This window comes from Loa loa (assembly GCF_000183805.2).
Source record: "Loa loa unplaced genomic scaffold supercont3.62, whole genome shotgun sequence".
NCBI lineage: Eukaryota > Metazoa > Nematoda > Chromadorea > Rhabditida > Onchocercidae > Loa > Loa loa.
This window is the reverse complement of record NW_018108242.1, coordinates 82699-96421: the sequence shown is the minus strand read 5'-3', so window position 1 is coordinate 96421 and position 13723 is coordinate 82699. Positions and strand designations below refer to the sequence as shown.

Below are 13723 nucleotides of genomic sequence, written 5' to 3'. Positions count from 1 at the left end.
TGTCTAAGTGTTGAATGTCTAAGTTAGCCGGTCTAAACCATTTCCAATTTAATCAGCAAACGAAATGATTTGACCACTTATCATGCAAATCTTCTTTAGGAGCTTCATAAATGGTGTGTCGAGGCAAGTCGCATGAAACCAGACGACATACGAAGCAAAAAACACTAATAACAATAAAGATGAACAAATAGCCTCCTGGACTTGATAGCGGATAAACGTAATTACAGTGCTGAAAAACCTACCCAAATGGAACGACTTCGATTGGAATGGGAAAATTCTTATCGCCCAGTTTTTCTGATTGCTTACTGGCATCAGCGATGATATAAAATTTCTTGGCACTTGCCTGCACGATTTTTTCTTGAGTTAAGCATCCACCACCACCTGAAGGATCGTATACTACCTTTTTAGAATGATTCCTGTGACTTTAAACATAAAACGCAATTTCTGTTAGAACAGAATTGTAAACAGCATGCAAAAGAACAGCAGTATTCTGTAAATATGACATAAAGAAATGAGTTACCTTTTATACAGTTCAGATTACTGTCCACTTCGTCAGCCCCATCAATACACAAATCCAAATCAAGGGTATTTTCCAAATCAATTACTTGCAAACCAGAATCGATTAGCCACTGGCGAGTTGAGAATGAAGAAGGCACGCAGATGATATCTTTCACTGTACCATCGTTCACTTTTTCAGCCAGAAATTCAACGAAAAATTTGGCCGTGGTACCACTGCCAACACCTATCCTATAACCACTTTTTACATGCTGTTTACCGGCTGCATACGCTGCTGCTCGTTTTGCCGGGTCCAGAGCTGAACGTGTTTTCATTGCATCCTGTAACATCATTGTTTCAATACTAAATCCATTCAAAGTTTTGTGATTAATATAAAGAAATAAACTGAGGAGAGAATATTAGATACAGGCTATTCAATTTATCAAGCCAAAAAGGAAGAAATACCATGCTGGATCGGACGAGAAGCCCTACAATATTAAGGATATGTCGAAAATTTTCACTCTGAGTAACAATTTCGTTCTACAGAATCAAGATTATCTTATCTATGAAATAATTCCATTTTTTGAATAACTTTTCAGTCCCATTTTCATTTTTGGGAGGTAAAGAAGTCGTGAATGTTGCATTCGCGTTATTTGTAGTGATCAGGTTTTTTGATCCCATCACTGATGGATGGGATGGATTGACAATGTCAGCACACTGATACACTGGCTATTACTCATGTATTATTGAGTAGTATTCGCGAAATGCCTGGCATTCTTCCAAGTCGTAAGTTCAAGAAACTTGACCATTTTAGTCCATTTTTAATAATTTCTGATTTTCACCATCATCTCGATTTATCTTTACCGAACTTTTGCAACCAGTCGGTAAGAAAAACTAAGAATGTATGGCAAACTTTATTGGTATTGAAAGTGTTTGAAGATTTCTTGCGTCAACATCTTTTTTCACATTTTTATAAACAATTATTTAAGCAGGAGCAAAAAAATGAAATAAGAGAACAAACCATATTAGAAAAAGATGCCATCAGAGGTTTGTGAAAGAACCAGTAGTAATGAGTGAAAATAATTGAGTGTAATTGTTCAGTGTAGAGAAAGGAGTGGAAGTGCTACGGGATCAACACACAGTTCAAAAAGCAAAGGACCCACAGCACCACCACTGTTAGTAGTTGATGTTCTGATAACAAGCAAAGAATTCACATTAAAGATCATGGAAATGTGACCATTCCTCTCATACTCATCTGTAGCACTCTTTAACAAACTTATTCGAATTTCAGTTCGTTACTTCTAATAGTGACTAACAGTCCGAATGTTCTTCCACATTCCTTCATCACCACCCAACTAAACATTCCACAATTACTTTTCAAAAACTGCCGTCAAACTCTTGAATAGCTGTCGAGAATACCAAGTGTTCTTCAATAGAGTATCCCAGAAATTTCGAATCATTGTTAAAGGCTACAAAACTATCTATTCTTCCCTAACTATCTTTCCAATACTTATCTTTCCTTTTTTTAAAGCCTTGAACATCTTTCCTTCCCATTTGATCAAACACCAAGTGGAGGACAAATAATTGCATAATCTCATGGATTATTCTTGGAAAGACGTTTATTCACAAACCTACCAATTCGTTCTTCCCTTAAGAACTATAAGCAACGTACAGGATTTGGAAATGACCAAGAAGATAACTTACCTTTAATTAGCACTCCATTCCAATCTGAGTGACCGATCTTTGAGCTTTATTGTACTCGGTTACTATCCGCACAAATAATACTAACTCTAAAGAGAGTAAGACTAAAACCTGGAAGAATATATGGTTATAAATGAACAAACAAGAAAGAGGGCAAACTTACAGGGGACACAGCGAAATAGAGGTAAACAAGAATGCAACCTAATCATGTTATATTATCTATGAAGTTTCGCAATTTTACGCAAAATCAGGTCGCTATATCAACGCAGACACGTCATTGACTCGCTGATATGCCTATTATGTTGCATGTGCCCCTTGCCTAGGAAAAGCTCTTGCACCCAACACCATTACTCCAACTAAGCCGTCGCATGCATAAGCTATTCTAGCCATGCGAACGAGTCTTCAGAAGCACCAATTGTCTCACCATGAAATATAGTTGGTGCCGTCCATAATGTTCGGGTAGATTTATTGGATTTTGAGGAAACTTCCACGTCCATGTCGTGAACCTGACCTAATTAACTCCGCATTTGCATAGTTTAAAGGTACTAACCATTCGTCGCAAGATACTGTAATATTTATGAGCTAAGGATTTTATCATATCATGAGTGTAAGGGGATTCGGATATTTCAGAGAAATTTTTTTTATTTCAATTTATTTCGGCTCAGATGCATCCTCAAGTAGCACTTTGAAACCATCCAACAACAAATATAAAAAGAGTCATTTCCTAACAGCATTGAAGATGCTTAATAATAACCCAAGTGAACATTCCGGGCTGATGTCCTATCTGATACAACGATGTTTCCGAAAAAAAAATTACACAATTAAGCAAAGGCCTTTATTAAAAAAATCTCCGAATTCGAAATCAAAACGCACCAGTATTTTGGGCAGTCTATTCATTGTTAAGCACATTTTCTCTCTTTGCTTACATTTAATTGCACATATGTGCCACACTATATATATATATATATATATCGATTACAACCCATAATAGACATTAATACATGAAAATGTGCTAGAAACATATGGAAATATTTCTTTTAAATATATATATACACTCTTTTGTGCACTATCAATTACAACCACAATAGACATTAGTACATACATAAAAATGTACTAAAAACATGTGGAGCACTGCAAATATTTGCAATACCGGGATGAATTATGAATCTAAAACAGTTAACTGTTTCATCAATGAATCCTAATAAAAGCTAAGGTTTCAGAATGCTTGCAATTTCCCTCTCTCCAAATATCACTTGTTATCGAAAAAAGTGGTGAGTGGGCTATACAGTTGCAGTGCATAACATTTACAGTATCTACAAAGGGAACAAACAATAATTTTCAGGATATTCTCTGCAGATATGATAATGTGATAATGTTCAATGGTAATCGCATAAATCGCATACGTTATTAGATATTCCGTTCAGTAACTGGCGTCTGGTCACTGTGACATACTTGGCCAGTTCGACGTCGTGGTGCCCCAGGGCAAATAACCGATGCTAGACACTCTGGAGTGTTCATTCCAAATATTCCTTCCAATGCATCCATTGCTTGAGCTGCACTCACATCACCATCAACCGCTAATCTGCAAACATACTGTCAATCCTATCAAAAGAATTATGACAAAAGACAACAATAACTACTACTAACACTTTGCCAATAACTCTTCTTCACTCCATCTTGATATAAAATGTAAGCATTTGTCAATTTTCAACTTATTACTACTCTATACTAATTGAAAGGCATGTAGGATGTGACTCCCTCTAATACACGACTGGTTTTCCGATGAATTATAAGGTAACTAAACGTAAGCATATGCATATATAAGCAACAGTAAGTGAAAATAAAAGATATATGAAACTTTTATGCAAAGAAATTTGTCTATGCAATGTGGAAGACGTACATATAAAAAAAAAAAAACCGGAACCCGTCTATCAAAACTATGAATCTAACAGAAGGAAGCATGAATACAATAATATAGGTAAATTCCTTGATAAAGAGTAAAATGAAAAAGACAACGAGGTAACTATAAAAATTGTACAACTTGCAACAGCACAGCTTTCCAACCTGTACTGGTGGCATGCATCAACTGGGCGATTCGTTTTGGTCAGGAAATCACCAAGTAAACGATGAAGTCGGCTGTTCACCGTTGTCTAAAACCGGAATGATTAAATTGTTGAATTATAAAATACATATCTTACTTTTCCGAAAGCAAGGATTGTTCAGCAAATACAGACACAACAGCAAAAAAAGATAATCTATGTTGGTTATGAAAAAATTCATTAAGTAAAAATATCACTGAATAAGCAGCTGAATGCATACTTTACTTCTAACAATACAATTAATCAGAAAAAATATTTAATAAAAGTACTTTACCTCAGTCTGCTTCTTCAGTAATGTAATCGCCTTCTCATAACTTTGCGTTTTGTCGTAAAGGGCAACAAGGAGGAATACAGCGTCTAATAAATGAGGGGATATCGCTATTGCCTGAAAACTGAATTCTTCATAAGTATATCGACAGAGTGCAAGGCAAGTATTTGGACCAAATAATTTCAACCTTTTCCAGAAGTTTCTGTGCATCTTTCACTGTGGATTCGTCTTTAGCAGCTAAAGTAGCACAAAGGTACAGTGCTCGAGCATTATCTTGACCAAGAACGTGTCGACATGTACAAGCAACAATTCGAGCCTAAATCGTACAAGTTTTGCTCATATGTTTCCTTTAAATTTCACAGTAATAAAATTACCAATGATCAAAAAAACTTATACATAATGGCATAGAGAAGTGAAAACTTGTAGTAATCAAATACTAAGTAGTGCGAGTTCATATCAAATCAATGTTTTGGCTCTTTATACTTCTGGATCGAGAATAATTTTAAACTACTTTTCTAAGAGTGAACATTTGAAAAACCTACGTAGTCAAAGACAGTGAACGATGGTTTGAACTAAGCAAATAATTCATCAAAATAACCTCCTGAGTCTTTTCCTGAAGAAGAAATGCATGAACAAGAGCTTCATAAAGCGTATAGTTTGCAGGATGGATAACAAGAGCATCACGCAATTCGGCTATAGCCTCGTCGAATTTCTTTTTATCCATTAGAATAAGGGCTCTCAGCAAAACTGCCATTGGATGTACATGCCAATCCGCCAACTTGCAAGCCTAAATTGTTTAAACTACAGATTAAGTTTACTGCGAAAGGTAGTACCTTTTCATATTTCCCTGAAAAAATAAAAGAATACCTTCTCTGTGAAATACAGTGCTTTGTCGTGTCTTTTTTGGCATTTAGCAAGAAAAGCATATGCCACCCATGCTTCGGGAGTTTCCTGTGCGTCCATCAAAGTAGCCGCTAGATTTTCCAAATCTTTATAGTTTTGCTCCTGAAACCTTTCTTGTTCAATAGCACACATATAGATAAATATATGTCTCGACGGGGTGGAATTAAGAAGCAGTTTAATAATATCGAATAGTTTACCCAACCTGTGCCAAGATAAACGCCAAAATGTCCATTGAGTAAGAGGTACTAGGATCTAGATGGTGTGCTCGTCGTAGATATACAGATGCCTTCTGATTCTCTCCCACGGTATAGTGTAACCGTCCTAATTCAATCAGTATCCTGGAAGTGAATAATTAATTTTGACAATCCTCGCTTAAAAATCAAAGAATAAAGATGAATTGAATCTATTACTTCAAAGAAAAAAGAGGTAGTCAACTACAATTATAGAATCTTTGTCCCTAACTCAGGATTTTCATGTATTTGCAGAAGAAGATCAGAAAATTATCACACCGTCTTTCAGCGCAATGAATGATGTTAAGAAACTCAGATAGAGTGCTTATATTGGATTAGGTAAGAAATGTAAGAATGTGGGAAATAAAATTACTTTAAATTTCCTGGAGGTACACCAGAGAGATGAGAAATTGCATCATAATGCTTCTGTTCAGCAACAGCTTCTTGTGCTTTAAGCCAAGCCTGAACGGTGCGATTACGGTGAGATATGCAAACTCCTTCTTTCAGTCCATACCGTACAATGGATGACAAGGAATCGATGGCTTCTGGACATAATTCAACCACTTTTCTGCAAATTTATTTTCCCTGTAAACACGCAATGTTTCTGCTGTTCCGCTTCTTCCGACAATTGTTGAACTGTGTGGAATTGGTGGAGAATACACTCTGTCCGTGATATTTCTCGTGAAGGCAAATAAGACATGCTCACTTATGGTACAACATTGCATTTCCCACCGTTTTGACCTTATCGCGACTAGTATAATCATTCGAAGGTACATGATGCAGACGAGCCAACGCTGACATAACCTGAAACCAGTCCGAATGTAGATATCGCCCTTCACACTTTTTATTATTCATACTTGTACATAAATAAATGTGGAGTTGGCTGCTCATTCGGAGCACAGAATTCAATTTTTATAAATAAAGTATGCATAATTCAATTTTTACATATGCTAAAGTGACAGAAGAGGATTTTCAGCTTTCCACCACTACCATTTTTGGGCACCCACTTAATTAAGTGTCAAAATTATATGGATAATATGAATATATGGATATATATGGATAAAGTCTTCTTTTCGCGCTGTTCTTCATTACATTGATTCTTATGGAAAATTTTAAAAATAAAGAAAAATTAGGGTAGTCTGAGGGTAGTCTGGTAGTCTGAAAGTGCCTTAAAGCAAGTTATATCATAACGCTTTGTTCTTGATGTTTTGATTTTCCCCAATTCGTTTTGGATTTTTTCTGCATCCAATAATTATTAAAAATAGTTTTACCAAATTCTTGGATATCCCGAAAAGGATCAAGCAGTCCTTCACTCCTGTCAAAGCTCTAGATTGTATATGAAATTTCATTACCCCGACATTCAACAATAACTGAAAGTTAAAAAAGCAATACAATTTCTCACGTAAACGACTACTCGAAAATTTCTTTGTGAGGAGATGAAAAACACGAACTTTTGGAGTCATCTCCTCCTCGGCAATGCTACCCAAGACACCCATTGCTTCCTCTCGTTTACGCTGCTTCAGCAAACAGCGATGAAGTCGATATTTCAATTCAGCTTCAGAAAATTTCTAGAAAGCAACTCAAGTAAGTAAATGCTGCGAACTGGATCCAAAATCCATTTCCACATTAACAAAAAGTAAATTATTCCCTTTCAAGCAATTCGTCAGAGACGGATAACATACCAAATCTTTGCTGAGTGGCTTTGATAATGCCTTTGCCAACGTAATCGCACGATAAAAAGCCTGAAATGAGAAATGCACATCATCTCCTTTATCTTCAAAGACAACAGAAAGAAATGAAGTAAACACACCTCCTGACTCTTAATAAAACTGTCGCGCTGGTAGTAGGATTCGGCTACCATTGAGACCACAGTTGCAGCCTGCATGTTATTTAACATTTGTTCAGCGTAGGACAGCTCATAAAGTGTAATGACATCATCGTAAAGCTCGAAACCGAATAGCTTACTAATATCCTCATAGAAAGAATGCATTGTTCACTGTCTTTCTGATTCAGCTAAAACAACCAACACTTCGCAGTTTGCAATTAAAAATTAAAAAGGATCTCGTAAATCATCGGATATTTTCGATTCGTTTAACATAGAAAGCACTGCCACTCCCAAGACCCAAATGCAACACAGCAAATAGGTTAAAATATTACCACATTTAAATCGTGCATCATTAAAAAAACACTGCACAGCTACACAGCAAAACCATTCTAAAATGAGAAACCGAGTAATCCTTACATATACTAATAGCTTTTCGGAGTTACCAACACGAAAGAGCTGAGGCATGTAAACGTCTATGTCTTACATTACCAAAGTTGAGGAATCAGTGTTACGTCGCTGCATCTTCTTCAGTCTCGTCTCATATTTAAAATATGACTTCTAAGTATTCGGATATATTTGGACCCACGACTCACTACATTTGACTACAGTTTGTGAGAAGTAATGGAACATATTGGCATCTCTCGCAATCAGACCATCGATTCCTGGTTTTACTTAAGCAAAAGCAATGGTCATAACCACTAGGAACTAAGTACTCAAGATAGATAATGGAACAAATTTTTATTTCTCCATTTGATAAATACGAGAATATCTTCATCAAAATAGGCGAGTAAGAAATCCAGGGATAACAATAGATATGCATATTTGGGTTAGCAAATTTAGAAATTTCTAGCAGTAAGATGTGAGGAAAATATGTATAAGATCTTAACTTAACAGTATATCAAAAAAACAAGATAAACTGAGGCACACAGAAATATTTCGAAGAGGCGCATAAGTCGCGCCCATCATTCTTAGCACAATCATTGTTAATTCTCCGCATATTATTTTCATATTGACGTATTTTACGAAGTGAACAAAACACTCCCACGACAAGGTGCTTCGTGCTGAGAATAACTTATGAATTCACCGGTAAAGCATAGTCACAGATATATGTTAAATATACCATAATTCATCCACAGCAAAGCATATAAATAGGTGTAAACAAACTCTGTTTTCAGTATAAAAAGTTGAAGTTTTGCGGTAATATGGAGAAGATTTTAGGCTGCAGTTCTCTAGTTCTTTTGGAAAAATAAGCAACAGGATGATTGCTTGACTTGGGATCTTACTGTGAACTAGAAACTGTAATATATGCTCAACCAGGAAGTTGCTGAGTAGAACTTGACTAAAATACACATATGTTCGTAAACAAACACCGTGTAGTCTCCACGGACTTTGAATGTGCTTGATGGCGACAGCGAAGCAGAACAGTTCACAACGTACACAGTTACATAGACAGACAGATATATACACGCATATATATATATATATATATATATAGTATATATATATATGAATAATATAGTCAGGAAACAGCGCAACTTGCGTGAGAAACTACAGCAGAAGTATGGAGCACAAACACATGTAAGCCGATCCAGAAAGCACGATAAATTCAAGCTAAAAAGCAAGAGATCCACAGCATATTTATGCTGAGACTACGGAAACTAGAAATTCAGACAAAACGAGGGGAAATAAGTAGGATAAAAAACGCAGTGAAAGTGTCAGCTGTGAGATAATGTTTGTTTTAGAAGAAAAGCAATCAAGAAAGCGACGTAGTGGACTCCTGATAAGCAAAATATATTTGTGTTTTGGAACGAACAATTTCAAGAGATTGAAAACAAGGGTAAAGTAGCGAAGCCAGTAAAATATGTCCAAAGTTGCAATATATGTCCTATTGCCTCACTTAATGTGAAGGACGTCAGCGAAAAACAATTTTAAACTTCAAACCACAAGCAGCAGAATTAGCCAAATAGCATCACTTTCTCCAAGTCGTCAACAGCATTTCTCGATGAAAGGAAGGAATATAACAAGAAGAAACTCCTTAGATTCAGTCTAAATAACTACTGTCTCTTTTACGACAGATGGCTTGCCTTGAATTGAACCAACGGCTGAACTGTAGTGCACACGTGAATGCTTCTCGATAAAGCTGTACTTCGGTTGAATCAATTTTCTTTGGCTTTGCGCCTTGATGCAACGCACAGTTTAAGATCCAACCACTACGCTGGAGAAATGAAAACAGTGCTGTCTCCGCCAGTGAGCGTCCATCCTCACCTGAAAACACTATGTATACAGTCATGCATACCCAAAAATGACTTGATAGCGTTAGATTTTTCGGCTTTTCTTCGCCTTTTCTTCCAAACTATTATCTCATCTTGTCACGACAGAATACGGAACGAAAGATGGAGGAAGATTAGCTTTTTGAAACATTTAAAGAAGTCATTGCTACGGAAGCAGCTCTGTATTACGGGAATCTGTTGCTTCCGAGGAATGTTTGAGCCATGTGCGAGAAAACATCTGTCAAAAGCAAAGAAGAATATAAAGTAACCTCGAACTAGTTTGACAATATGTCTCGAAAGAATGAAGTAGAACTGATTCAAATGCATTACATCGACATGTTCTGGTGCTGCGCGCAAAACTTGCATTTGTATAGGACTGAATTCGGCCGGAGGTACAACCTGAACACATTCATCATAACTTTATGCTGGATGTTTTCTTTCTATGTTCTTAGAGATACCACCATCAAATAGTAAACATACCCTACAACTGGGCAGAGTTCTGATCATGAAAAGTGGCAAATCTGCCTGACAGAAACCTCCTTCCATATCGGGCGCTCTTTGACCAATTAAGTGAAAGATCTCTAAAATTGTAAACATGATTGTGTGGCAGGAGGCGAACAATTGCTGCTGGAAATCATTGACACTGATGCCAAGAACTTTAAAAAACAATTTACCTCGAGGAAGAGGACTAGAGAACAAGCACCTAAGGCTTTGCTTGCACGCTAATATATCCTTCATGTCGTAGTAGTTTTTGTCCACATCCATAAGTACTGATTTCGTTCTTTCCATTTTTTCCTGTAAGTAACAAACTGTATCATATTACGAACTAGTAGACCACAGTGCTTGGAGAGCGTGACATATCTTGACTCTTTTACCCGCTTGCATTTCTCTGGCTACAGGTGTTCTTCTAAAGCCATCATATCATATTCCTACCTCACTTTAATTGTATTGCTGTGATGAACAGAGTCTAACAGCACCAGTAAGAGTCGTTGGTCAGATGATTATCACCGTAATCAGCAAAACGTCCAACGTCATCTCATCTTGCGAGCTTAATATTTAACAGTCGTTATTGTAAGAGTTGATATTAGGTAAAAATTGAAGGATTATTGGAAAATTAATAAAGGAAAAACATTTAAAATGAGTGGTGCTGGAAGTCACTGCTAAAGAAGAAAGCTCCAAGATATTTTTGCACGAGAGAGTAGGTAAAGGTCAGCCTTGAGTGCTTTGAGCTTTGAATGTCTTCAGAAACATGTACGAAGATTCTTTTCATTGTTTTTCAACCAGTTCCTAGCTTTTTCGACATAGTTTTCCTGATTCTCTGCTATTCCTTTACGTCAGCAGAGGTTATGCATCACCAACATGTCATGTTTCCACCGTACTTATATGGTATTCTGTATAAAGGATCCAATAGAATTTATTCGATGCTCAATGAATGTGTGCATCATGTAATACATATCAAAGCAACAATAATAACAATCAGCATGACGTCTTATAACAACAGATAACATATTACCAGTAATATCCACGGAGAAAGTGAGTAAACAATCAGTTAAAATACAGCAAATGGAGCTCAATTTAGACTCTAGATTAATGTAACGCAAATCTGAGTGACGTAGACCAATATTTCACTGCTTCATACTGGAAGCCCATCTCATATCGTTGAGGAAAAAAGAAACACATGACGCCCAATTCACCTCATGTCCGTGTCCATGTCGTACCTAGCAGACCATAAAATACCCACCCAGCCATTGAGAAATAGATGGGTCTTTTGAAATGAGTGGTGCTGGAAGTCATTTTTGAAGAAGAAAGCTCCAGGACATTTTTGCGCGAAGAAGTAGGTAAAGGTCAGCAAATTCCTTGGCATTAACAGGACCGCACTGGTCAGATAGGCTGACACCGAGGGAGGAAAGGATGATGGTGCAGAAGGGGGCCAGGCTCCTCTTCAATGCTCCGGAGAATGATAACTGCGAAGGCAGTGTGCGTTTTGCTAATCTTGAATCACATCATTCACTGAAGTAATCATGTTTGGTTTCGTTCACTTTTTAGATCCGTAAGGGATGTTCCTATTAGGTCTGAGAAAAACGCTTTCATGCGACAGAGAAGAAAAGAAAGTCGAATCGATTACTTCATCGCCACTAGCATACTGAAGTGCCTAAAAATAAAATGATTATCATTTATTGGTTTTCATCCGTCCCACCGAAGTGATTGCCTCATATAATTTCGTTTTATTTGTTAAACATAATATCTTACAAGTTTGTATCCAAGGTACGGTCTCAAGATGGTTAACAGCATGTATACACGAGAGCTAAAACTGCATTATGTAATATACAATGCAGTAAACTTTTAGTACTTTAGTCTTCATTTCACTAAATAACAGAATAACTGTTTTATTAGTCTACAACTAAGGCACGCTAACCTGAGGCTAATATGAGGAACATTGCTGCACTGAGTGACTTGATTCGGTTAGTTGACCCAACACTTTTTATGTCTTGTATTCTTCCAGGAAGTTTTGCTGTAGTATTGTTGAACAGCTTCACAGAACAACGCGGTATCTTGTCAACTGGATTGCAAAAGTCAGTTTGACATTGGCATCGCAAAAGGATCGAGTTGTACGGTATCTCATGCTGATCACAACCTGTAAAGCCACATCATCTGTCGGGGAGCATTATAATGAAGTTTCTACGAGATTCGACCAAGAATTTCTGTTGAACATACACAGTGTAGGGAGTTTAAAATGTTGCAAATATTATTAGCTTGATTACCAGTGAATTCATCGTCGGTGCATCCAGAAATCCAGAAAGGAGATGAACCTCGTACTTCTGCAAAGAAGCAGTAGCTACGGTTGCACTTGGTTACATCTGGTTCGCAACAACTACCGGCCGGTATCATCCAGCTTTCCTCTGCCAGCATCTTACCGTGACAATACCAACAGTTGAGAGAAGTGACGGTGATTAAACAAAGTGTACAAAGCATGAACAGGGAAAATAGACGGTGAAAGAACATTGAGAAGAAACAACTGAAATAAGGACTTGTTCTGAATTGCAGTTCAAATCGAAATGTTAGTTTAGAAACGAATTGAACTCGATGGTTCGACACTCATTTCTCGTGTGTTCTGAAAGTCAGATACCATTTCACATACCTATCGTCTTTTCATACTATTAGCAGTTGTGCTGTATGATGTCATTCATACTTATATGTGTGTCCGAGTTCATTTATTTAACTCATATCCATCTCCATACCGTATACATTCATCCTTACGTTCGTTTTCATATTTGTATAGAGAAAGGAATAAAATGCCTCTAGCACTTTATCCGCACGATTAATTATTCCGATATTCATGCTGATTTCCCAATTACTCATACCAATCGCATAGTTACGATCGATATTGCTATACGCATACTTATTTAAATTAGCTCAGCGAACACTGAGAAAGTATGCCTAATAAATAAATTAAGAATAGTATAGTTTTTTGCGAGGTTTACTCTAGATGGAAAAGAGTAGTGCTTGATCAGAATGAACGATGAGTACTTCATCTTGATAAATTAAATTAGTAGCCTTTGCAAAGAATGGAAGAAAAATGAAGGGTTTTATTGGTAGAGTCAAAATTGAGTTCTAAAAATCAGCTTGAAATTTAAATCTATTTGGTACGCATTGTACGGGGAACTTCGTTGAGTTTATTAAGAACGCCCATTTATCCATCCGTTTGCATTGCTTATAAGCCTATTCCCAAGTTTTTTCATTAAAGACCACCGCTGCACCTTTATTTCTCCCAACCCATACTATAGTTCGTCGAGAATGCTTGGCTGAAGCAAAATTCGTTGCAAGAGAAAAGAAAAGTTATCGCTTAGCGATAGGACATGAATAAAGAATGGTATGCGGGTGGAGCAATGCTAGCTGCCGCTGGTAATTTAATTTCAAATACTGCTTTTCAA

At 36.9% G+C, this 13723-nt stretch overlaps 4 protein-coding genes across 5 annotated transcripts in view; all 4 read right to left on the bottom strand.

The window, feature by feature from the left end:
* The window catches only part of LOAG_17328, a gene marked incomplete at its 3' end in the record, with an annotated part of 3255 nt that extends 942 nt beyond the window's left edge, over positions 1-2313 (bottom strand). The window contains exons 1-3 of one of the 2 annotated variants that reach the window (XM_020449986.1): positions 2200-2313; positions 521-836; positions 243-381 (exon numbers count right to left, since the gene is read on the bottom strand). In XM_020449986.1, the coding sequence (XP_020306401.1) occupies positions 243-381; positions 521-830 (449 nt within the window). In that variant the 5' untranslated portion in view covers positions 831-836; positions 2200-2313. Of the gene's footprint in view, positions 1-242; positions 382-520; positions 890-2199 lie in introns of those variants that run through there. The other variant, XM_020449985.1, reaches the window with a different exon arrangement.
* A 1096-nt stretch (positions 2314-3409) lies between these two features.
* Positions 3410-7716, bottom strand: LOAG_04786 (TPR Domain containing protein). The gene is made up of 12 exons (XM_003140323.2): positions 7507-7716; positions 7379-7438; positions 7148-7264; positions 6403-6500; positions 6070-6264; positions 5669-5804; positions 5431-5568; positions 5162-5350; positions 4751-4879; positions 4570-4680; positions 4261-4346; positions 3410-3778 (listed from the first exon to the last, which is right to left on the bottom strand). Exons 1-12 carry the CDS (start codon positions 7684-7686, stop codon positions 3604-3606), a joined length of 1614 nt encoding a protein of 537 aa, XP_003140371.1. The 5' UTR covers positions 7687-7716; the 3' UTR covers positions 3410-3603.
* A 1687-nt stretch (positions 7717-9403) lies between these two features.
* On the bottom strand, positions 9404-10580 carry LOAG_04785 (hypothetical protein; the record flags this gene model as incomplete). The annotated part of the gene is made up of 4 exons (XM_003140322.2): positions 9404-9786; positions 10061-10190; positions 10272-10372; positions 10466-10580. The coding sequence occupies 4 exons, from the start codon at positions 10578-10580 to the stop codon at positions 9563-9565; spliced, it is 570 nt and encodes a 189-aa protein (XP_003140370.1). The 3' UTR covers positions 9404-9562.
* Positions 10581-12202: 1622 nt separating this feature from the next.
* On the bottom strand, positions 12203-12701 carry LOAG_04784 (hypothetical protein; the record flags this gene model as incomplete). Its single annotated transcript, XM_003140321.1, has 2 exons — positions 12203-12426; positions 12554-12701. The coding sequence occupies 2 exons, from the start codon at positions 12699-12701 to the stop codon at positions 12203-12205; spliced, it is 372 nt and encodes a 123-aa protein (XP_003140369.1).
* Between the last annotated feature and the right edge of the window lie 1022 nt (positions 12702-13723).